Source organism: Nicotiana tabacum, chromosome 3 (genome assembly GCF_000715075.1).
Source record: "Nicotiana tabacum cultivar K326 chromosome 3, ASM71507v2, whole genome shotgun sequence".
Taxonomy (NCBI): Eukaryota; Viridiplantae; Streptophyta; class Magnoliopsida; order Solanales; family Solanaceae; genus Nicotiana; species Nicotiana tabacum.
The window spans coordinates 99,046,224-99,070,403 of record NC_134082.1 but is presented as its reverse complement, the minus strand read 5'-3'; the positions used below and the strand labels follow the sequence as shown (position 1 = coordinate 99,070,403).

The 24,180-nt window shown below is 39.1% G+C and overlaps 2 protein-coding genes across 4 annotated transcripts; one reads left to right on the top strand and one right to left on the bottom strand.

Moving 5' to 3' along the window:
* Positions 1-491: 491 nt before the first annotated feature.
* LOC107764096 (pentatricopeptide repeat-containing protein At3g57430, chloroplastic-like) lies at positions 492-3,390 on the top strand. Its single transcript, XM_016582621.2, has one exon. It carries the CDS (start codon positions 598-600, stop codon positions 3,265-3,267), a length of 2,670 nt encoding a protein of 889 aa, XP_016438107.2. The 5' UTR covers positions 492-597; the 3' UTR covers positions 3,268-3,390.
* Positions 3,391-4,309: 919 nt separating this feature from the next.
* Positions 4,310-24,114, bottom strand: LOC107824884 (uncharacterized). 3 transcript variants are annotated; one of them, XR_012707670.1, is made up of 9 exons: positions 23,763-24,114; positions 22,144-22,926; positions 21,601-22,070; positions 19,549-21,276; positions 8,022-8,136; positions 7,808-7,897; positions 6,410-6,475; positions 6,112-6,298; positions 4,310-4,813 (listed from the first exon to the last, which is right to left on the bottom strand). XR_012707670.1 is itself a non-coding variant. In XM_075249674.1 (9 exons), the coding sequence occupies exons 1-9, from the start codon at positions 23,808-23,810 to the stop codon at positions 4,691-4,693; spliced, it is 3,519 nt and encodes a 1,172-aa protein (XP_075105775.1). In that variant the 5' UTR covers positions 23,811-24,114; the 3' UTR covers positions 4,310-4,690. The 3 variants fall into 3 exon arrangements, 2 of the variants coding, with proteins under 2 accessions (XP_075105775.1, XP_075105776.1); XM_075249674.1 differs by having other exon boundaries at positions 6,203-6,298; XM_075249675.1 differs by having other exon boundaries at positions 6,203-6,298; positions 22,144-22,920.
* Between the last annotated feature and the right edge of the window lie 66 nt (positions 24,115-24,180).

The following is a 24,180-nucleotide window of genomic DNA, read 5'->3' as shown; positions in this document are numbered from 1 at the left end:
CAATTTCGCTGTCAGCATAATTGTGGCCGCCTCAGCGGTGGACCTTCCGCGGACGCTCTTTTCCTTCGATGTTAGCGCTTTTAACTCTGCTTTGAACTTGTGCAGGTTTAACTCCTTTATGAGCTGGTTATGACTTTCTTACTTCATTTTGACCAACCCCTGCAAACAAGCACAATAAGTTAGCTTTCGGGAATACTTTTACATATTTTTGATCCAAAATCTAAGAAAAAGAGAGCATAAAATAGGCTATAATCCATAGTTATCAATATGTATTACCAAAAAAATCTATGACCAAAAGAGGAATTTGAACTGGTTTGGGTGTTTTGAATGAAATTGTGTAAAGATAAAGGGTCGGAATGACAAAACAGAATAAGCTGGGTATCCTTTTGACTATTCAGCCTAATGAAAATACCGAAAACACACCTTTATTTTCTTTTGTTTTTTTTATTTGTTTCCATGTCCTCTCTTTTTGGAATCAATTCTTTTTGCTGTATTGTACTATGTGCATCAACTGCTGCACATCATTTCTTCAGTTAAACTTAAAACTACCTCATCACTATTGTTCTTTTACTTCTCCAACTGTAATAACTACCAACAATGTCCTCTTGGACATGTACACTCTCTACTTCCCCTCTTTCTCCTCCTCTTCAACAGCCTTCCCCATCATTTACTCAAAACCCACCAAGAAAACTACCTTCAACTCCATCACCTATAACTACCCTCATTTCCAAGAAATTTGAACAAGAACCCACCTCAGAAACACCCTCTGCAGCTCCAGGGATCGATACTCTTCGATCTCAAGTACGCTTAAACTGCTTCAAAGATGCAGTCTTTACATATATGCATATGACTGCTGAAGGCATTAGACCTGATAATTTTGTTTTCCCTGCAGTTCTGAAAGCTGCTACTGGCCTTCAGAACTTGGATCTTGGAAAACAGATACATGGTTCTGTTGTTAAATTGGGGTACGATACGATATCGTCCACCGTGGCGAATTCGCTTATCCATTTGCTTGGGCAATGTGGTGGTAGTGTTCATGATGTTTATAAAGTGTTTGATAGAATTACACAAAGAGATCAAGTTTCTTGGAATTCTTTAATAAATGCTCTTTGTAAATTTGAGAAGTGGGATTTAGCATTGGAGGCTTTTAGGCTGATGGGATTAGATGGGTTCGAGGCTAGTTCGTTTACGTTGGTGAGCGTGGCACTTGCTTGTAGTAATTTGCCTAGGACTGATGGGTTGAGGCTTGGCAAGCAAGTTCACGGGTATAGTTTGAGAATAGATGATAGCAAAACATTTACTAACAATGCTTTGATATCTATGTATGCTAAATTAGGAAGGGTTGATGACTCAAGAGCTGTTTTTGAGTTGTTTGCACACCGGGATATTGTTTCGTGGAATACTATTATAAGTTCTTTTTCACAGAATGACCAGTTTAAAGAGGCGTTGGATAACTTTAGTTTCATGATACAAGAAGAGATAAAGCCTGATGGATTCACGATTTCAAGTGTTCTTCCTGCGTGTTCTCATTTGGCTTTGCTGGATGTTGGGAAACAAATTCATTGTTATGTCTTGAAGAATGATGATTTGATTGGGAATCCATTTGTTGCTAGTTCGTTGGTTGACATGTATTGCAATTGTCGACAGGTTGAAAGTGGGCGTGAAGTTTTTGACAGTTCCTTAAAAAGAAGCATTGGGCTTTGGAATGCTATGCTCGCTGGCTTCACTCAAAATGGATTCTTTAAGGAGGCATTGCTGTTATTTACAGAGATGTTGGAATTCTCTGGGATAAGTCCAAACCCGACTACTATGGCAAGTGTTTTGCCTGCCTGTGTACATTGTGAAGCATTTACCGTTAAAGAAGTCATACATGGGTATGTTATTAAACTGGGTTTCGCAGATGAAAAGTATGTTCAAAATGCATTGATGGACTTGTATTCTAGGATGGGAAAGATAAATATTTCAAAGTATATATTTGACAGCATGGAGAGTAAAGATATTGTTTCATGGAATACTTTGATAACCGGTTTTGTAGTTTGTGGTTACCATGAAGATGCGCTTATTTTGTTACACGAGATGCAAACACCAAAAATAAACAATGATTGCAAGAATGATGTCGAATTTCAGTTAAAACCCAATTCAATAACCCTCATGACTGTCCTTCCTGGTTGTGCCGCGTTGGTTGCTCTAGCAAAGGGAAAAGAAATACATGCTTATGCTATCAGAAATGCATTGGCGATGGATATTGCTGTGGGAAGTGCATTGGTTGATATGTATGCAAAGTGCGGCTGCTTAGATATTGCTAGGAGAGTCTTTGATAGCATGACTAACAAAAATGCGATCACATGGAATGTTCTCATTATGGCTTATGGGATGCATGGAAAGGGAGAGGAAGCCTTAGAACTTTTTAGGGTGATGGTTCTAGAAGGGAAAGTGAAGCCCAATGACGTCACATTTATTGCAATTTTTGCCGGATGCAGTCACTCAGGGATGGTAGATCAAGGTCGGCAATTGTTCCGACAAATGAAAAATACTTATGGTATTGAACCCACTGCAGATCATTACGCCTGCGCTGTTGATTTTCTTGGTCGTGCAGGGAATCTAGAAGAAGCATATCAGCTTGTAAATGAGATGCCCTCTAAATACAACAAGATTGGTGCCTGGAGTAGTTTACTTGGGGCCTGCAGGATCCATCGCAATGTAGAACTTGGTGAAATTTCGGCAAGGAATCTCTTGGAATTGGAGCCAAATGTAGCTAGTCACTATGTTTTACTTTCCAACATTTATTCATCTGCTGGGATTTGGGAAAAGGCAAACATGGTTCGGCATAACATGAAGAAAATTGGAGTAAGAAAAGAACCTGGGTGCAGTTGGATTGAGTTTGGAGATGAAGTTCACAAGTTCGTTGCTGGAGATGCATCGCACCCACAAAGCGAGCAGCTCTATGGCTTTCTTGAGACTTTGTCAGAAAAGATGAAAAAGGAAGGTTATGTGCCAGACACTTCCTGTGTTCTTCACAATGTTAACGAGGAGGAAAAGGAAAATCTACTTTGCGGACACAGTGAAAAATTAGCTATAGCTTTTGGTATCCTTAATACACCTCCTGGAATGCCGATACGGGTTGCAAAGAACCTCAGGGTTTGCAATGACTGCCATGAGGCAACTAAATTTATCTCAAAGATTGTGAAGAGAGAGATCATTGTTAGGGATGTAAGGAGGTTCCATCACTTCAGAAATGGAACATGTTCATGCAGGGATTATTGGTGATATAGTATGTTTATAGATTTTTATAAGTTTTGTTTATAGATTCTTTTAATGTCTGAACATAGGTAAATGCACCAACTGTAACTTATATTTGTTGACTATATCATTGAGAATAACAATTTGCAACTAAATAGTTCTCTTACGTCCTGGCATCATTTTGAAGAATATAAAGTGGAAAGAAACTTTTAGATGCTGAGTCTTGTACTCGTGTTGTTTTTAAAGCACTTAAACAGTGATTCAAAATTTTGCTAGCCTGTCAGATGTATTGGAGTTGCTAAGTTTGTCGCCAACTTTGTTGCGCCTGAAACACATCTACTGCAGAATGGTGCTATCTTCAGTGGAGGCTTAAAGTTTGGCAGACAATGCTGTGTTCAGAGAGGCTTCTTTTTTGTGCTTGAAAGTTACTACACTTGGGAATTAATTACAAGAAGCTTGCCCAAGTGGAAATGCATCCCAAGAATGGCATTAGCAGGAACCACGTCGGTCATCCTGAGTTCTGTTTGAGGTAATTTCCACTCTTATTTTCTTTCTGCTCTTTGTTTTAATGGTTTGCCGTTATTACAGTCTGTCACTATTACCAGTAGTTGGCACTAGTCTTGTATTCTCGTATTCCTTGATACATGTTTTGCCATTTGCTTCCGCTGCCTTTTACCTTGTTGTTGTTATTAATTGGTTATTGCTTCCTTTCACTGTTCTTGAGCCAGGGGTCTATTGGAAACCTCTCCACCTTCATAAGATATAGGTAAGGTATGTTGTTGTTATTCTTTGTTTTAATGGTTTGTTTGGTTATCGGAGTCACAGAAGGTAATAATAATCTTACTATGTCCGCACCACATTCATTTGTTGTTATCCTTCGTCTTCTTATCTTTCTTTTTTGAACTAGTATCTTGTTAACCAGAAGTGGAAAGGGAAGATACTTCTCTTCATTATGAAACTCAAACAAAGAGGAAAGCATTCCCTCCTTTCAACTATCATTTTTGTTTTATTGAAAGTTTTCACTGCCAGTCTTTAAGACAAGAAAGGAGCAAAAAAAATTGACAGGGCATTTAGACATTCTCAGACCTGTATAAAATACTAAAAGGATGTCATTGTTCAGCAGATTGAGGCTTTAACTGCTAATGAAAATGCCTTCATTTCTTTACATCTTTATAAGGCAGGAAACGAGAATTAAACAGGCCATTTGGATGGGAAGAAATTGCCTAGTGCTATAACAAAAAAATGTAAAAAGAGATTACAGAAAAATAGAATTTCTAGCAACAAAATTGTCTTCGCCACTCTAGATATACAACTCTTCATACTTGGACAGTATCCAAGCCCGTGTGGGGTAAATATGCTCCTGTATTCCACTATTCCTCCTATAAAACACAGCCTGCGAAGGGCCTCATCAAAGAATGACTTCTACAGTACATTAATCAACAGTGTGATGTCACATCGCCTCAACGGCTTCTTCCACCTGTGGCTGGCGCTTAGGTCGACCACATCGTCTTACATCTTTACTTAACAAAAGCTTCAAAGCTTTTTCCAGGGTAATGTCTTTGGGATTCAAGTTCTGTAACCAAAATCAGTACAGGCAACATTAGTATCCATTTACAACCTCCAAACAAACTAAAAAAGAATAGAAGGTAAGCAACAACAACAGCAACGACCCAGTAAAAACTCACAAAGTGGGGTCTGGGGAGGGTAGTGTGTACGCAGACCTTACCCCTATCCCGATGGGGCAAAGAGGCAGTTTCCGATAGACCCTCGGAAACAAATTTATCAGCTATGCCCCCCCAATCCCAGCACCAAGAATTTCTCATGGAAAAAAGAAAGAAACAGTAAATTATACCGTTAACCTACTTCAAAGTCATTCAATTAGTCATTGATCTAGTTGAAATTTGTAGTGACTTTATTCACTTCTAAATTACTCCCAAAAGAAAAAGGGACACTTTATGAAACACGTGTTGTATGATAATTAGCAATAACTAACAGGTAAAACAACATACTGACCAGCATTGATATTCATTGATATGGAGTTACCAGTAGTTGCAGAAATATTTGTAATTAGTAATCAGTAATCAGTAATCAGCAAAAGCAGCAGCTTCATCTCGTAACGGAATAGATGTATAAACTGAACCTTTCAAATGAATTCCCTTTCAGTACAACCATTGATGAGTGATAAGAAATGAGAGGACAAAGTTCCAAATTAACACTTGGAACAAAAACCTAATGGAAGATACTAGCAGAAAGGTTCGCGAAAAAATGTTGTTTCTTCAGTTAGGCAGGTTCTGCCCTCATAAAAACTACTTTACCAACTATTGTTTCTCAAATACAAGTAGTGGATATTGTGAGGCCATACAACAACGCTAGAGTACTCTTAAGGCTGATATACAGGAATACCAAGTCATACTAACAAATGCTTGTGCGACCAGTCTTTAAATTGCGGTTATTCCTAATAAGCAATTATGAACAAGCAATTAATTCCCTAAAAAGATTAAGCATAAAGTTATCAGTTATTCTGATGACTGAAAAGAAAGAAACTTTGATACCGGAATTCTAGACAGAAAGGAGACACTTCTACAAAATCCATTACTTCTCACTAGATTAAGCACAAAGTTATAGAAGTCTAATGATTATGAATTGGGAGAAAATACTTAAAGTACTCCGTGATAGATGCTTTTTCCTGCTTCAGTCTCAAGCATCATCAATTTATACTAGTAAAGCGACATTTTGAAAACTGGAGAGCCAGACAACACGAACTTCACTTTTTCATCCATCAAGAATGCAGGAGATCTATGATGCTGTAATTGTGCCATCACTTTTTATCATATCATTATTGATTCCACTAAAATTTTCTCTGATAAATACCTTATAATTACAGTTAACAGGGGTAAAGCACCAGTCTTTGTTTATTCAGCAGCAAGCTAGCATATCAAAACAAGGTTCGAGTGAACCAAACCTTGGGTACTGGAGCAATTGTTCGCCTATGTCTGATTGTAAATCCAAACTTTGCAAGCTTTAAAACGACAGGCTGGTCATCATCTGGATGGTTTCCCTATAAACAAGACCCATTCATCATTTGTATGCAAACTGATAACCAGTGATAGAGAAATCTAAAACTGAAGACAAATAATTTTTAAAAAAAGGGAGACACATTCAAACATACCAATGTTACAGGGTAACGCAGTAACTCCAGGGCATCTTCCAAGGTAACAGAAGTGATATCCTTCACCTAGATCATGAAAAATGCATTTACATCACTGCCAATCTAGAAAAATTGTTGGTTTTTTTAAAAGATGGGACATCAAAAAGATTAAAAGTATTGATTGAAAACGTCTCTCAATAATTTTATTAAGTATAACAAGGCTTTAAATAGCCAACTTAAAAACAGAATCTGCAGAAAAATCTGCATAAGAATTTAAAAATCTCAAAATATCTCAACAAACCTAAAAAATCTAACTGAAATTTGAATTCAAGAAAGTAGATTTATCTTAAAACTAAGTAACTTATTATGCTAAAAAAGTTACTGCAGTAACTGAAAGCAACAAAATTTCAACACTCCTTTGCTTCAGTTGCTGCAATTAAAAAAGTTGCTCCTCCTCAATTCTTGCTTCGGTTGTTTGTCCTTGAGGATTGTTTTGAGCATCGCTGAAATTGCACACTTTTGTAGTACAGTTTTTTTTTCTTCTTTCTTTTTCGTCTTATGGTTTTGTGCATGAAGAACACCCTTAGTGATCTTGTCTTATCTGAAATCTCTTTTGAAAGTATTTGATTCTGGACAATGATAGAATTTTCAGGGAGGATTGTTCTTCCTTTACAACATTCAACAAATCATAGGTTTTAAGATATGATTTATTTTCATTGAGCAAATTCGATAGTAATCGCCAGTGAAAGTTTGTGGGGCATTCAAAGAGAGATTGTTGTTTGCCATGTTTGAAAATGAATTTAAAAATTGATATTGGTTAAAAATTATTTAAAAATGGTTCTTTGGAAGAACTCACAGATCCCGTAAGACCAATAAAGCTCTTGACACCATTGTTGGTTTTTTTAAAAGATGGGGCAGCAAAAAGATTAAAAGTATTGATTGAAAATGTCTCTCAATAATTTTATTAAGCATAACAAGACTTTAAATAGCCAACATAAAAACAGAATCTGCAGAAAAATCTGCATAAGAATTTAAAAATCCCAAAATATCTTAACAAACCTAAAAAATCTAACTGAAATTTGAATTCAAGAAAGTAGATTTATCCTAAAACTAAGTAATTTATTATGTTAAAAAAAGTTATTGCAGTAACTGAAAGCAACAAAATTTCAACAAAAATAAACTTCTCTTTTAACTAAATAAGGAAGGAAATAAGAGCAGTGATCAATAAAAAATTATACTCCAGGTGCAATTATATCAAAATAAAGGTAATTTAGTTCACCTCTACTCATCAGTAGGGGAAAAAAGGCTCCACTCGACGACTTTGGAGCAATTGCTTTTTTATTATTGTAGTATAAATGTGGAAAAATAGTCTTTATACATGTGAAAGAACCAAGTTCCATAAAGTGCTTGTCAAAATACCTGTGAAAGAGAAGCCCGCTTGGGGACGTATCCTTTCTTGTCTTCTCCAAGCTGAACATAGTATCCATATGGTCCATTCTTCAGAAGAACCTAAGGAGAAAGGGAGAACAAACAATTAACTAAAAGTAAAAATCAACTAGTATAACCAGTATTTTGGTCAAAAGATCAACTAGTATAACCAATCGACTGATATATAAAGGGTTGAAGTGGTAACCTTCTCATTTGAAGATGGATGGACACCCAGCAACTTTGGCGGCTCTACATTTCTTTTAGCGTCTTCAGAGGTGATGTCTTCATCCTCTTCACCGTATAATGTCTTGGCAATATACCTAAGAATGAATGTCAAAGCTACATCAGCCAATAACTTGAAAACGATATTGAAAGAGAAGGAAAAAAGTATACAACTATTTTTTTTTTTGAGAAAGTAAAAATTTATATATTAATAAAAAGACTTCACTAAAAAAGTGAAGTCACCCATATTTGCAAAGAAAGTGCCCATAAAACCTTGGTCATCTCACAAGGAATCTAGAACATCAAAAAATGGATTCATGATCCTCCATAAACTTTCCTTTACAACAAAAATAGAAAAGAGCCAAACATTTCATCTTTATCTTCTGGATGTTAGTGGACTTGTCTTCAAAACATCTTTGGTTTCTCTCTTCCCAGATTGTCCACCATATGCATGCTGGAACTATTCTCCATCTCTCTTTATAGCTAGAAATGTTGCCCTCTTTATTCCAGCAACTTAGAACATCATTAATTCTTCCCGGCATTGCCTATGAAATTCCCCTTAAGCTGATGAAGATTCTCCATAGTTGTACAGTGAGTTTGCAGTGCAAAAAAAGATGGCTAATTGTCTCTGCCTCCTCTCCACATAAGTAACATCTAGAACACAGGTGGAATCCTCTTTTGATTAAGTTGTCATGTGTTAGTCCTGCCTCTTTTGCCAGTATCCATGTAAAGCAAGCAACCTTGTATGGAATTTTTACTTTCCATATCATCTTTCATGGCCAACAACCATCCTGGTCGTTAGACAAGTTGAATTCCTTGTAAGCAGACCCAACAGAAAGCCTACCCTGCCTATTTCTTTGCCATACGATAAGATCTTGATTAGAGTTGGTACCACTGAATCGCTCCAAAGTATTGTAAAAGTCAGTTACTCTTTCAATCTCCCAATCATTTAGCAATCTTCTGAATGTAAGATTCCATCCCTGATTAGTCCATGCCTCGTGTAATGTCACTTGTTGTTGCTGATTCAAGGAATATATGCCAGGAAAGAGATCCTTCAATGGTCTTTGTCCTAGCCAATTGTCATCCCACAGTGAAATCTTCCTACCATTTCCTACCTTGAACTTGGATTTGTTAATCAGTTTTGGCCATAGATTCCTAATTGACTTCCACACACCGACACCATATGGAGTTCTCACTGATTTGGTTGTCCATTTTTCTTCCATTCCGTATTTCTCTGTAACAACCTCCGTCCACAGTGATTGTTCATCTGCTGCAAACTTCCATAGCCACTTCATCATCAAACTCTGATTCTGAATTCTTATGTTTTTATTCCCAGTCGCCCTGCCTTTTTGCTAGTAGTCACAGAGCTCCAATTAACCAGGTGGAACTTCTTTTTCTCACTGTTGCCTTCCCATAGGAAATTCCTTCTTAAGGCATCAATTCTCTTCACTACATTGACTGGGATTGGAAAAAGAGACATCATATAAGTAGGCAAGACATCTAGTACAGAGTTAATCAGAGTTAGTCTGCCCCCCATAGATAAATCATGATTCTTCCAATTTGCTAGCTTCTTTTCACACTTCTCCAACACTCCATTCCAAATTCCTTTTGACTTACTCTTGGCTCCAAATGGCATCCCCAGATATACAGTAGGCATTTCACCTACATTCCCACCAAGAATACCAGCAAGACTTTGTAATTCCATTACCTCATTTACTGGATAAATGAAGCTTTTGTACCAATTTATGCGTAGTCCAGAAGTGGCTTCAAAAAGAATGAATATCACTCTTAGTACTTTAAGTTGTTCTCTATCAGCTTCACAGAATACCAAAGTATCATCAGCATACTGCAAATGTGAAATCCTCATGTTGCTATCAGCCCGGCAATTCACCTTGAAGCCTCTGATCCAATTGTTTGTCTGTGCTCTTTTTAGCATATCGTTCAAACCTTCCATAGCAATAATGAATAAGAAAGGGGAAAAGGGATCCCCTTGTCTCATACCCCTCTGGGAAGGGAAGAAACCAGCTGGGGCTCCATTAATGAGTACAGAGAAGCTTACAATTGAGATGCAGTATTTTATCCCGTTAATCCATCTTCCACCAAAGCCCATTTTCCTTAGTGTTTCAAGCAAAAACTTCCAATTCAAATGATCATATGCTTTCTCTATATCCAGCTTGCATAGTATCCCTGGTTCCCTGCTTGTTTTTCTTGTGCCAATGCATTCATTAACTATAAGGACAGTGTCCATGATCTGTCTTCCTCTTATGAAAGCCATTTGTTGAGAATCCACCAGTTTATTGACCACCTTTTTTAGCCTCTCAGTCAGTAACTTGGAGATAATTTTGTATATACTACCTATCAGACTGATAGGCCTGAAATCTCTCAGTTCTTTGGCCCCCAGCTTCTTAGGAATCAGAGCAACAAAAGTGGCATTAAGGCTCTTTTCAAAGATTCCTTGTTCATAAAAAATCTGAATAACAGCTACCACATCCTTTTTAACCACTTCCCAGCAGGTAGTGAAAAAGGCCATTGTGAAACCATCTGGACCTAGTGCTTTGTCACCTGCACATGCCTTAACACTGTCCCATATTTCCTGCTTTCCAAATGGACTCTCCAGCATTGAGTTATCCTATGTTGTGATCATCTGTTTGTTTCTGATGGAACCTATTGGCCTTCACTCCTCTTCTTCTGTGTATAGGTTTTGATAGAATCTAATCACCTCCCTCTTGATGTCTTCCGGGTTTTGCAGAGATTCCACTTCTACTATCAACTGAGCTATATTATTAAATTTCCTGTGAGCATTGGTTGTTCTGTGGAAGAACTTGGTGTTCTTGTCTCCCTCTTTTAACCAAAGGGCCCTAGATCTCTGTCTCCATGCTACTTCTTCATGATTTGCAATCTCCTCAAACTCCAAGGTCAATGTGGTTTTTGTACATATTTCCTCCTCTGTCAAGTTTCTCCGGTCATGTAACTCCTCCAGCACTGCAAGTTGGTTGAGGATACTTGCTTTCTGTAATGCTAAGTTGTCTTGTAGAGTTTTGCTCCATTCCTTTTAACTTTGTCTTCAAGTATTTAAGCTTCAAAGTTAGAATGAAATCCGGCCTTCCTTCACAGGTGAAAGAATTCCACCATTCTTCAATTCTGTCTTTGAATCCTTCAGTGTGCAACCACCAGTTCTCAAATTTAAAGTATGATTTAACTGGATCCCAACTACCACATTGCAGCATCAATGGGAAATGATCTCAGGTAACTCTCTGAAGCAGTGATTGCTTTATATTTCTAAAATCTTCATTCCAGTCAGCAGAAATCAAGAATCTATCCAATATGGCTGCTATTATATGTCTGTCCCCTTTTCTCCATGTGTACTCTCCTCCTGATAATTGGATGTCTACCAGTTCCAAGTCTTCAATGAAGTTTGAAAAGTCAGTCATAGCTCTTGTGAATCTGGAACAATTTTTCTTCTCTGATGGGTACCTTACAGTATTGAAGTCCCCACATACCACCTAAGGTCCATTAAAGAGACCTCTTGCACCTGCTAGCTCCCACCATACTTCCTCCCTCTTTTTTCTATCATTAGGAGCATACACAGCTGAAAGATGCCATGTGTATTCCTGAGTCTTGCCTGAAAATTTACATGTAACTATATGTGATCCAACACAACATACCTCTCTCTTCCATATTCTACCATCCCACATTACTACAATACCCCTTCTAGTCCCACTAGCTTCCAGCTGAGCAAATTTCACCCATCTATGACCCCATAATTCTTTTACAATCTCCTTAATATCCCCTTCTATTTTAGATTCTTGGAAGCAAAAGATTTCTGCCTTCCAGCTGAGTATCAAACTTTTAATCAATCTCCTTTTCCTGACTCTATTAAGTCCCCTAACATTCCATGATATGATATTCACTGACATTGGCTATGGCTGATGATGTTTCCCCTTGCTTCTAGTTCCATTGCTCTTGAAATTACTTCCAATATCCAGACCTTTCAGCTCTTTGAATCCCTTCTTCTTTGTAGTCTGGACAACCTAAGTAACTTCTTTCCCTTTGTTCGCTTGCCTTCTGTTGTAAATTTTCATGTAAAGTTCCAATGTTTCTCTCTCACATCCACTAAAATCCACCCCAAATTCTTTGCTCAATTTGATGATATTCTGATGCACCCAAATTGATGCTTCAAATTCCAAGTCTTCTTCTGCCTCTAAGTTTTGATGGTTTAGAGGCACAACTTCTTCAACTGCCCAATCCACAAACATATCAGATTCTTTTGACTGCATGTGCATGTTGTTGTATTCCTCTGAATTTTGTCCCTTCCCTTCGTGCTCAGCAAGAATCAACATTGCATTATCTTCAGGAATAGCTTCTTGTTGATTTTCTTTATCTTAAAGACCTCCTCTTGATGTCATTGGTGACATCAAACTACCTCCTCTTGATGTCATGGGTGACATCAAAGGAGGAAGCTTCCTCCTAGCATCCACACCAACTCTTTCCACCAACTCTTCCAATTGGCATGTCATTGTTGACTAAACATAAACCAACATTTTCAGCATGTCATTGTTGACTAAACATAAACCAACATTTTCAATCTCCACCTTGGTTTGCGTTTCGAGCGTGTGAACAACTCTGGCCAAAACTTCTAAGCTTACTGGGCAACCCCGTTGTAAGAAACAAGAAGAATCAAATCATTGTTGAACATACCACCTCCACCTAGCAACTGTTCTCTTCGGAGTTGCATCAATTGATGCACACCCCTGCCAAGTCCTTGCAGTGTGCAAACTTAGCGAGCGGGACTATCTTGGTCAACATGTCTGCAGCATTATCGTATGTGATAACCTTCACGACCTTGATAGTTCCCTCATCAATAACATCTCGAATAAAATGAAATCTGACATCAATGTGTTTAGTGCGCTCATGAAATCTCTGATTTTTCATTAGATGAATAGCACTCTGACTATCACATCTAAGAGTTGATTCCAGCTGAACCAAACTCAATTCCGCTAATAAAACTTTTCAACCAGATAGCTTCCTTTACCGCCTCCGCTGCTGCCATGTATTCTGCTTCTGTCGTAGACAAAGCGACAATCGACTGCAGAGTCGACTTCCAACTGACGGCACTGCCAACGAGGGTAAAGATGTATCCAGTTGTGGACCTTCTTCTGTCAAGATCTCCTGCATAGTCAGAATCCACATAACCGAGAATTGAAATACCTGTACCACTTTTTCGAAAGATAAGACCAATACCAGAAGCTCCTTTGAGATATCTCAATATCCACTTGACAGCTTCCCAATGCCTCTTTCCTGGGTTGGACATGTATCTACTTACCACACTTACAGATTGAGCAATATCTGGATGTGTGCATACCATAGCATACATAATACTACCAACTGCACAGGCTTGCACGTTTGCATATTGAATCTCTCGAGAACCCTTTCAATATACCTCTTCTGAGAAAGATGTACAACATCGTCTTCTCTTGAAATCTCCATACCAAGGATTTTCTTTGCAGCTCCTAAATCCTTCATGTCAAATTCCTTACTCAACAGTTTCTTCAAAGCATTTATCTCTGTAATGTTGTTAGCAGCAATAAGCATATCATCAACATACAACAGTAAATAAATCATTGAGTTACCAGACATCTTCTTGTGATACACACAGCTATCAAATGCACTCCTTGAGAATTCATGTGTAGTCATGAATGCATCAAACCTCTTGTACCACTGTCTAGGGGATTGCTTCAAACCATACAAAGACTTCTTTAGTTGGCATACGTGATCTTCTTTTCCCTCAGCTAGGAAACCTTCAGGCTGATCCATATAGATTGTCTCTTCTAGATCACCGTGTAAGAAAGCAGTTTTGACATCAAGTTGTTGAAGCTCCAAGTCAAATTGGGCAACCAATGCTAGTAGCACGCGAATTGAGCTATGCTTCACGACTGGAGAGAAAATCTCATTGTAGTCAATTCCCTCCTTCTGACTGAATCCTTTTGCAACCAATCTCGCCTTGAACCTAGCATCTTCCACTTCAGGAATTCCCTCTTTCTTTCGGTAGACTCACTTGCATCCAACTGTCCTCTTCCCCTTTTGTCTTTTCACTAAGACCCATGTCTGATTCTTGTGAAGAGACTCCATCTCTTCAGTCATGGCTAACCGCCATTGTGCAGCATCCTTGCAAGAAGTTGCTTCAATATACGAGGAGGGCTCCAGATCTTTAATCTCTTCTTGTGCAGCTACGAACGCATATGCAATCAAGTTTGCTTGATTTATAAGGCGTTCCGGTTCTCGTGTTTGCCTCTTCTCCCTCCCTCTCGCAATTGTGTATGGTTCATTGACAGCAAGTTCTTCAAGGCCTACATCTTCTGACTCATCTTTAACCTGAGTCTCTTGATCCTTTTCCTTGGCAAGCTCCACAGGAAGCTCCACCTGCTCGTTGTTCTTGTTTCCTAAAAACTCCACGGAAACTTTACGGGGATCAAGTATAGAGGATTCATCGAAGGTGACATCTTTACTAACTATAAATTTGAGTAAAGACAAACACCAAAGTTTGTGCCCTTTTACTCCATCCACATACCCTACGAATATGGCCTTCTTAGCCCTTGGTTCAAGCTTTCCTCATTCGGAGTCTTAAAGTCAATTGCCGATGCTGGAGATCGATTGACAATATGAGCAGCAGTGTGAACTGCTTCAGCCCAAAATACTTTGGACATTTTGGCTTGTAGGAGCATATAACGAGCCTTTTCAAGAAGAGTTCTGTTCATTCTCTCGGCAACTCCATTCTGCTGTGGGGTATGCCTGACAGTCCTATGTCTTGAGATCCCATGAACCTTGCAGAATTCATTAAACTCTTCATTGCAAAACTCCAAGCCATTGTCTGTGCGAAGATACTTGATTTTCCGCTCCATTTGATTTTCAACCAAAATCTTCCACTCTTTAAATGCTTCAAAAGCATCACTTTTTGCCTTCAAAAAATACACTCAAACCTTTCGTGAGAAATCATCAATAAAAATGAGAAGATACCTCTTTCCGCCCTTCGATGGAAGTTTAGAAGGACCCCATAAATCTGAATGGATGTAGTCTAGCACTCCTCTTGTCTTGTGTTTGCCAGTGCTGAAGTTGACCTTCTTCTGCTTCCCTAGAACGCAGTGCTCACAGAAGTCAAGCGTGTTGATCTTCTCACCTTCCAAAAGTTTACGATTGCTCAACATCTCCAGTCCACGTGCGCTCATATGACCCAGTCTCATGTGCCATAGTCTTGCCTTGTCATCATTAGATAACTGCACTGTAGATGCATTTGCAGAGCCAACAATGGTGCTTCCGGCCAATGTGTAAAGGCCGTTCTCCAGCTTGCCTTTCAGCATGACTAAAGAACCTTTAGTCACCTTCATAGTTCCTGCTTCGCTCATGTACCTGTAGCCTTGTTCATCCAGAGTATCCAAGGAGATCAAATTCTTCTTTAGATCAAGAACATGACGGACTTGTGTAATAGTCCTCACGATTCCATCATGGCAGCGAACCCGAACTGAGCCAATGCCAACTATTGCACAAGTTGCATTATTGCCCATTACTACCGTTCCTCCACTTTTCTCGTAGCTGCTAAACCAGTCTTTTCGGAACGTCATATGCAGAGTACAAGCAGAGTCTAACACCCATTTGTTTTCATAACTACTATTATTATTACACGATGTTGTTAGTACATAATCATTATCAAAATTATGTACCTATTCAACTGTAGATGCACTCGCCTTTTCCTTGGACTTTGACATTGGGCAATCTCGTTCAAAGTGCCCCTTCTTGCCACAACCCCAACACTCTGTATTCTTCTTGTTCACACGAGACTTTGATCTGTGCTTTGATTTGCTCTTTCCCTGTTGGCTTGTCCGGCCTCTTACAAAGAGGCCACTTGCCTGGTCATCTCTATCTCCTTCAATGTGCCTCCGCACATCACTAGAGTTAAGTGCCTGCCGCATTTGCTCAAGCTTGATAGGCTCCTTGCTATACATCATTGAATTCTCAATATCACGATATCCTGAAGTCAATGAAAATAGCAAAGCACATGCAAGCGTCTCCTCCTCCCTTTTAATTCCTGCAATCTGTAAGTCCATGACAAGTTTATTAAACGCATCTAAATGATCTTGTAACGAAGTACCTGACCCCATCTTAAATGTGTGAAGACGCCGTTGTAACAACATTCTTGTTGTCACTGATCGGTCTTGGTATAGCCCTTCTAGCTTTTCCCACGACTGTTTGGTCGTCTCTTCGGTACCCGTACTCACTTCACAAAGCACGTTAGGTGCAAGGGATAGTTGGATTGCACTCAATGCATCCCTTTCAATCTTCTCCTTGTCAGGAGCTGATATATCCGTAGGATACTTTCCGTCAATAGCATGGATTGAACCTTCCCTCCGCAGTAACGCCATCATCTGGATCTTCCAGATATTGAAGTTGTTGCGTCCATTGAATCTATCAATTTCAAAACTTCATGAAACTCATCTTTGCTTGTTCTTCCTCCTTGGATCGTTAAAGAATCATGTCGCTCTGATACCAATTGTTAGCGGAAACGTAAAAGAAAGAACACAAGATTTAATGTGGTTCGGATCAAAATAATCCTACGTCCACCAGAGAACAATTGCCCTTTTAACATTAACAAAGGAAGGGGAGATTTCCCAATTACACTTAAGAGAATTTCTCTCTTAACTCTCTACTCACTACAATGTATTGTATTATTTTGGGATGATTTCTACAAGTGAAGGAGTGCATCTATTTATAGAGGTAAAGACCTCCTCTTGATGTCATTGGTGACATCAAACTACCTCCTCTTGATGTCATGGGTGACATCAAAGGAGGAAGCTTCCTCCCCTAGCATCCACACCAACTCTTTCCACCAACTCTTCCAATTGGCATGCCATTGTTAACTAAACATAAACCAACATTTTCAGCATGCCATTGTTGACTAAACATAAACCAACATTTTCAGTAGGATTTTCCCGTTGGATAGGATGAGCAATTGATTTGTCAGCAATAAATGTTGTTAGAAAGTCCCCGGAATCTTGTGTTCTATCGCCGGAAAATAGGAAAGTGTTCAGAATTTGGTGAAACTGGAATGGGTCTGGTCGGACACGCCTAGTGATTAGGCTGAGTGGAGAAATTTTTATGAAAAGAGGCCCGAAATCTAGTATTTTGTCGCCGAAAAATAGAACAGTATTCAGATTTTGATGAAAAGGGGATGGGTTGGGTCGGAAAAGGCTGTTGAGCAGGCTGGTTGAAGAAAAAAAATTGAAAAGTGGTCGGGATTAGCCACACGCGCCGGCGCGTGGCTCAGATCTCGCTGGAAAAAGGCTGAACTATTTCGCGCGTGACGGCGCGTGGAGATCTAGTTGCCGGAAATAAGTGATGGGGTTTGGTCGGTTTGGGGTTGGTTCTCGCTGAGGGAGATGAGGTCGTCGGAAAAAGTATGTAGCAAAGCATCTCCGATAGCTTTACATATCACTATTCTTGAGAGAGTTTGGTCATTAGCCTTTTCCTGATAAAACTTAATCTTCTGCCAAAAAAAAGTTGAACTTTCTGTCTGTCCTACGTACACACGAAACTCTAACTTATAGGAGCTATTCTACCTCAAGGCAAAACCTGGTGGCTTTTTATCCCGTAGGGGTGCGGAAGAAGAAAATGTTCAGTTACTTACATGATCAGAAACAAAAGAGAGTAAAAGTATACAACTATATTTCTCTTTATTGTTCTGCACTATCAAGATAATAACAAATTCGTTATACTGCTAAGACATTCATAAGTTCATGTGCTTACAACTTACAAGGTGTGATAACTGAAATAAAGATTTAATGCTGGAAATGAACGAACTTTAAGCTTAAGCTAAGGAATACATGCCAAACACATTTGAAGTAGCAACTCAAAGTGCAAAGGATGTAGAAGTTAGAACCAGAAAAAAGGGAAGAGGGGACTCTTGTTTTCCAACTGCTTTGCATGGGATAACAGGAAACCTTTACCTTATCGGAAAAAAGGGATAACAGTACAATATTTAAGGAAGTTCACTGAGACTTAAGGTTTAGAAGGAACCTTCATAAGTGGGAGGTACAGTAATTTCAAAGTCTAGTACTCTGGTTGAATTAGTCTATAAACAAAGTTCTTCACATGACAGCCAGGATTACTGGGAGTCAAGGGCTGGGAGTAGTGGGTTTGTTTTCAGTAAAGTCCTATTGTTAAAAGCTCTAGATCCGAGGGTATAAACCTTTCCACATCTATCGATTTGGATTCCAAGGTGTTAGTATCAAGCGCTTTCCATCATGCCAAAAGCTATAGCTAATAGCAAGGACGCAACTTTATTTCTTAACCAAGCCCACCAAGCAAGCGCCATGTTCGACCATGACTTTGACCCGGGCTACCCTAGCCCTCTCGTGGGCCTTGCCATAGGCAGGATATTGACGTTACCCAACACCTGCCTCATGCAACATGTTGCTCTTGGGAATTGAACCCACGACCTTGGCTCTAATACCGCTTGTTAAGATCAAGCGCTTACTATCATGCCAAAAGCTATAGCTGATAGCAAGGGCGCAACTTTATTTCTTAACCAAGATCACCAAGCAAGCTCCATGTTCGACCATGACTGTGACCCGGTCTACCCTAGCCCTCTCGTGGGCCTTGCCATAGGCAGGATGTTGGTGTTACCCAACACAAGGGCACCAAGAAGATTGTGTTTGTTAGCTTAATTGGTAGCAAGGAAGACAAAGGGCATGGGATGTTGCTCCATTAGCACTCATGTAGATAATATGGAAAGAGAGGAATAGGAAAGCTTTTGAAGGGACAGAAAATGACTTTGTATATTTGCGGAATAGTTTCTTGTCCCTTATTTCTTTTTTGTGCACCTATGAGATTCTAATTTCTAAGATCAGGTGTCTTTCAAGAGAATCAAATCTCTTTGGTTCCAAGGAGATCATTCCAGAGCACGAAGTACTCATTATTTCAGAAGTGTTGCACTCCCTTGAAATGAGTGCAAGTACATCACACCTCCTACGGTTGTTGCCAATGCTCCGAGTGAATGATAAATAGGCCATGGACTTGGATCTACCAAATGATAAGAATGCCTCTGAGATTCAATCATAAACCACTTTGCTTTGGTTCTATGTAAACCCCTCCTTCACCTCCACCCCCTAAAGTAGTAAAGTAAAAAAGGGCTCTTTGGAGTCTAATTTTCTTTCTATCTGACAGGACAAACAAAGAAATAGGAAGGGATGGTCTTTCATTATAGCATCACTGATATAGCTTCCAGCTGACCCACTGTGCAATTTTTCATCTAATCCTAATCTAACAGCAGAAGATTCCAAATACTTGCCTTAACAAGAGAGAAGTATCTAAATTTTTTGAGACCTGCAACCCATGTATGGTAAATCAAAACATCATTTATGTAAATGCAAAACAAATTCCACACCAACATCTGTGGTATCAGGAGAAGATGAAATGACAGCATTTGAAAGATCCAAAATCTATGGTTGCTCATTACTTACTTGCATTTTGGGTGTTGGTCACAACCTATAAAATAGCCTGCACCAAACCTGCTCACTTTGAAGATTAAAGTTCCCTGAAGACAGCTTGGGCATGTCCTACTTTCATCAGGAAGAGATGCAAACAGAAAATCACCAAACGTTTTCTCCAACATCTTCTCCACCTGATGAATGTGCACATTACCAGTATGTTCACAATACTTGCTAAATCTAGTCCAGTAATCTCTCAAAAGACCTTTCCATTCAGTCAAACCAGCAGAGACATTATCAAGTTCTGTCTCCATGTCGGCAGTGAAGCTATAATCTGTTACTTCAGTAAAGTAATGAGAGAGAAATGCTGATACCATACGCCCACGAAATTCAGGATAGAGTGTTCTCCCCTTGGCAGTGACATAATTCCTATCCTTTAACACTTTTATTGTGGTTGCATAAGTGGAAGGTCTTCCAATGCCGAGCTCCTCCAGCTTTTTAACCAAAGACCCCTCCGAGTATCGTGGTGGAGGCTGAGTGTGGTGTTGCTCAAGTTTTACTTTACCCAAATACATTTGATCCCCAGCAGTTAAATTCCTAAGAGCCTCAAATACTTCAGAACGATCATCCCTCCCACTCTCATTATCTCTCATTGAGTTAGTTTCCACATCCTCGTAGACAGCTTGGTAGCCAGGAAACTGTACTTTTGAGCTTGCAGAACGAAAGATTATGGACTGGTCAGGTTTCCCAATATCAACTTGTATCTGCTCCATCGTAGCAGGTTCCATCTGGCATGCCATGGTACGGGACCATATAAGTTTGTATAGCTTAAGTGCATCATCGTCCAGCACCCCAGCAAGTGTTGAGGGTAGCTTTCGGATATCAGTGGGTCTAATAGCTTCATGGGCCTCTTGAGCATTCTTTACCTTCTTGAAGTATTTACGAGCATTCTTTGATGCAAAATTATGCCCATACCTTTCGCTGATATAGGATTGAATGTCCTTGGTAGCTTCGTCTGAAATGTGCAATCCATCTGTTCTGATATAAGTTATCAATCCTGTTGCCTTGCCATCAGACAACTGGATCCCCTCATAGAGCTTTTGTGCAAGTTTCATCGTATATGTTGATGTAAAATCCAATTTGTTTGCAGCATCTTGCTGAAGTGTTGATGTTATATAAGGAGGAGGAGGGTTTCTCTGCTTTTTGGTTATCTTAGAGCTTATAACTTCAAAATTTGATGCATTTATCTTCTGTTCAATTTCTGTTGCTTCGGTATGAGAGCTAACAGAGAGCTGGTTTAATTTCTTGGAATCAAAATGAGTCAAGTGGGATGACAAAAAGTTATTGGCTAAATCTAGGTTTCTGTTTTTCTTAAACTCAACCAGGACGGTCCAATATTCCTGTGGTTTGAATCCGTCAATTTCCATTTCTCTGTCACATATAAGTGCTAGGGCAGCAGACTGAACCCGACCAGCAGACTGACAACCAGGTAATTTCCTCCATAGCAGTGGAGAAATGTTGAACCCAATCAGGTAATCAAGAGCACGCCTTGCAAGATAAGCATGTACTAGATTTGCATCAATCTCCCTTGGAGACTGCAGGGAAGCTTTGATGGACGATTCAGTAATTTCATTGAAAACAACCCTTGCCACATTAATATCATCACGTAGGGCATCCTGTTGCCGTAACATCTCTATAATGTGCCAGGAAATAGCCTCTCCTTCACGATCAGGATCTGATGCAAGAACAAGATTCTGGGCTCTGAGAATCAATGACAAACAGATAAGAAACTGAACATGACATTGCCTTAAACAGTCCTAGCTACAAAACAACCATTTTATGAAGAAGAAGAAGAAAAAAATTGGAATTTGGTGTATCTTCCATCTTCTCTATGTAACTGGTCAATTGGTTAACTGAATATTGATGAAACTCAGAACAACTGTATTTTTCCCACTATAATCATGATCATTGAAAAAAAAAAGGACATATGAATCACATAATCACCACTAATCCTTCCCAACGTGTTAGTACTTAGTACTATATCAATAGATTGCTAATCAGAAGTTGGAACAACAGATAACATACCCACTTAACGCAACCTTTATGCTCTTGAGATGAGTCCAGGCAGCAGAAGGTACTTCCCAGACCATGCTGAAGTCATCATCTGGTCGGACAGATCCAGACCTTGCAGCCAAGTCCCTGACATGACCATAACTCGGCAGGACTTCAAACATGTCACCAAGGTACCCTTGGATAACTCTCGCCTTTGTGACAGACTCCACCACCAACACAGATTTTGCTGTGGGAGGATATAGTTTTGGCCATGTTTTGTTTCCCGGGGGCTTACTTTTGCTGCTCACATTTGAACTCTGGTTTGGTACTAACTTACTATGAGATGGCAATGCAGATGCCTCATTCAGTTCTCCAAGAGAATTGCTCTCCTTTGTGGTGGATTTCCTTTTCCTGGGAGAGGTTCTTTTCCCTTGGGCCGAGTCAACCTTCGTTGAGACATTACCAACAGGGCCTACTGTGGAAGAACTAACCGGCGAACTAATCTGGAATACTGCAAGGTTAGTGCAGGTAATTATGCAGCGAAATACATCAAAATACTGTAATTCAATTGCGAACCTCTGATACTGCTGGAGATTGCTCATCTTTAGCAGGATTAGACTTCTTTGCTCGGGGAGTCCTAGAAACTTTTGGCTGATCTACTGCATCAGAAGCAACATTTTTATTCTTTTTGCTTCTTGATTGCTTCTTTGCTTTCTCCTTACCCGTGGAAGTTGACTTCCCATTATTACTAAGAGACAGACCTGAAATCTCCAGGTTGACATCCTTCTCATCAACCTTAACAGGGGTGTCTTTTGTAATGACCAGATCAACATTCTTACTAGCTGATTCTTTAGAGGTTGGAGTGCCTTTCTCAGCCACCTTGTCCGGCATAGCATTTCTTCTATGAACAGCCAATTCCTTAGACCGCTCTGAGTGATTCTTGAAATTTTTAAAGAATGTTTTATTTCCGTCACTAACTACTTTTGATCCAACAGTGCCTTTATCTGCTATTGCTCTTGCATCAGGGGAAAAATGCAATTTCCCTTTTGTGTTGTAACACCGTGAACTTATTCCTCCAAATGACCTGAAACTGAAGATAATGGGCATTGGTCTACTGGCTAATCCCTGCTTTGATGGCGGAAGGATACTAAATGCAGAAGAAGATCCAGGCTCATTAGCATAGGTTCTGAGAGAATGAATTTTCCGTTGAGATGTGACTCTTAAATTCATCGGTTGCATAGTTCTGGTCCCACAACATATCCTGGCTTTACGAGACAGTTTCTCAAATCTGTCAACAGCTGCATGCGTCGAACATTGTAAGCAATTTGTCTGATAATTATGCAATGTCCTGTTCTGCAACTTAACCAAAAAAAAAAATGGGTAAAGTCACTACGGTGGATATCGCAAGAAGGAATTCAGACAAGGGTAAAAATGAGGGTTTCTTTTCCAGACAAGTTCTCTGTTATCTTTTCATCAATCACAAGTGTATAGAACGGGCCAAAACAGATTTTCGAAATTGCCTAATAACCATCATAATGTATATATCTAAAAAATTATAGAAATTCACAAAGTAGGGGAAAAAAGATTGAAAAAAATACAAGGTCCAAAGATTCCTCTGTTTGTGCTACAAAATCTACAAAAAACATTCTTTTTTTCCTTTTTGGCATTAGTTAGGGAACAGAGATAATGGAAAGAGCTCTATCCAGTTTGGTTCCCAATAGTGAGTGCTCCTAATCAGAAGTTCAATAGCATAAGCTTACTTCCATGAGAATTAAAGAAAACATTTGCTCTTTAACTCTAACAAGACATGGACAGCAAAAATAATTCAAATGGATTCCGACTGTGTTTCCCCAACCCAACTATAAACTAACAAGAATAAAAACTTTATTCTCTGAACTGCAATGAAATTATGCATCTCAACTCAGTCAAATTATTCCCTATAGTTTTCACCTATTCCATTTTTATTTCAGAGATTCAACTCAAGGAAGTTACATACTAAATAATATCAATGAGAACAAAAAAGAAAAGGAGAAAAGTGAGCATATTGTTGGATTCTACCACTGATAAACTAAGCTTTTTAACCTTTTCAATTTTCTTTCTTGTAATTCTAAATGGTGAATTCAAACAAATGAACTACAAAGTTTTAAACTTTATCTTCAAATTCCAATTCCTGAAAGCAAATACATTATTCATACCATGATGGAGCGGCAGCTAGTAGTTAATAGGTGTTGAACTAATGCCATTCAAAACCCAAAATAGCTAAAACTGGAGAGCATATAACGGAAAGAGCAAAACCATGAATATTGGTCTCAAATAACAATGTAAAAACATCAGCTTTAAATGGTGACTGCTTTTCTGATTCTTGAGCTTTAGAGCTAATTTTAGAAGACCCAAGAAACAGATAATAATAAATAATAATAATAATAATGAGACCCTTATGTGGACTGCAACCTTACGGGGGTGGGGTGGGTGGTAGGGGTGGGGGAAGAAGGAGGCAGAGAGTGAAGGGGTTTTTGGGCAAGGAAGAGGATGAGAGGGTTTAGCAGCAGACGACGTTTTTGTACATAAACTAAGATAAATTTCTCTATTTTCCTTTTTTTCTTTTTTCTTTTT

What these genes read in the sequence shown, in the direction of transcription:
- LOC107764096 (XM_016582621.2), top strand. Translation starts at nt 598, where the DNA reads ATGTCCTCTTGGACATGTACACTCTCTACTTCCCCTCTTTCTCCTCCT.
- LOC107824884 (XM_075249674.1), bottom strand. Translation starts at nt 23,810, where the DNA reads ATGGCATTAGTTCAACACCTATTAACTACTAGCTGCCGCTCCATCATG. An exon ending in GACCAACACCCAAAATGCAA is followed by an intron (nt 8,137 to 19,548) that starts GTAAGTAATGAG and finishes ATTCATTCTTAG; the next exon opens with GTATATTGCCAAGACATTAT. An exon ending in TGCGTTACCCTGTAACATTG is followed by an intron (nt 6,299 to 6,409) that starts GTATGTTTGAAT and finishes TCTTGTTTATAG; the next exon opens with GGAAACCATCCAGATGATGA.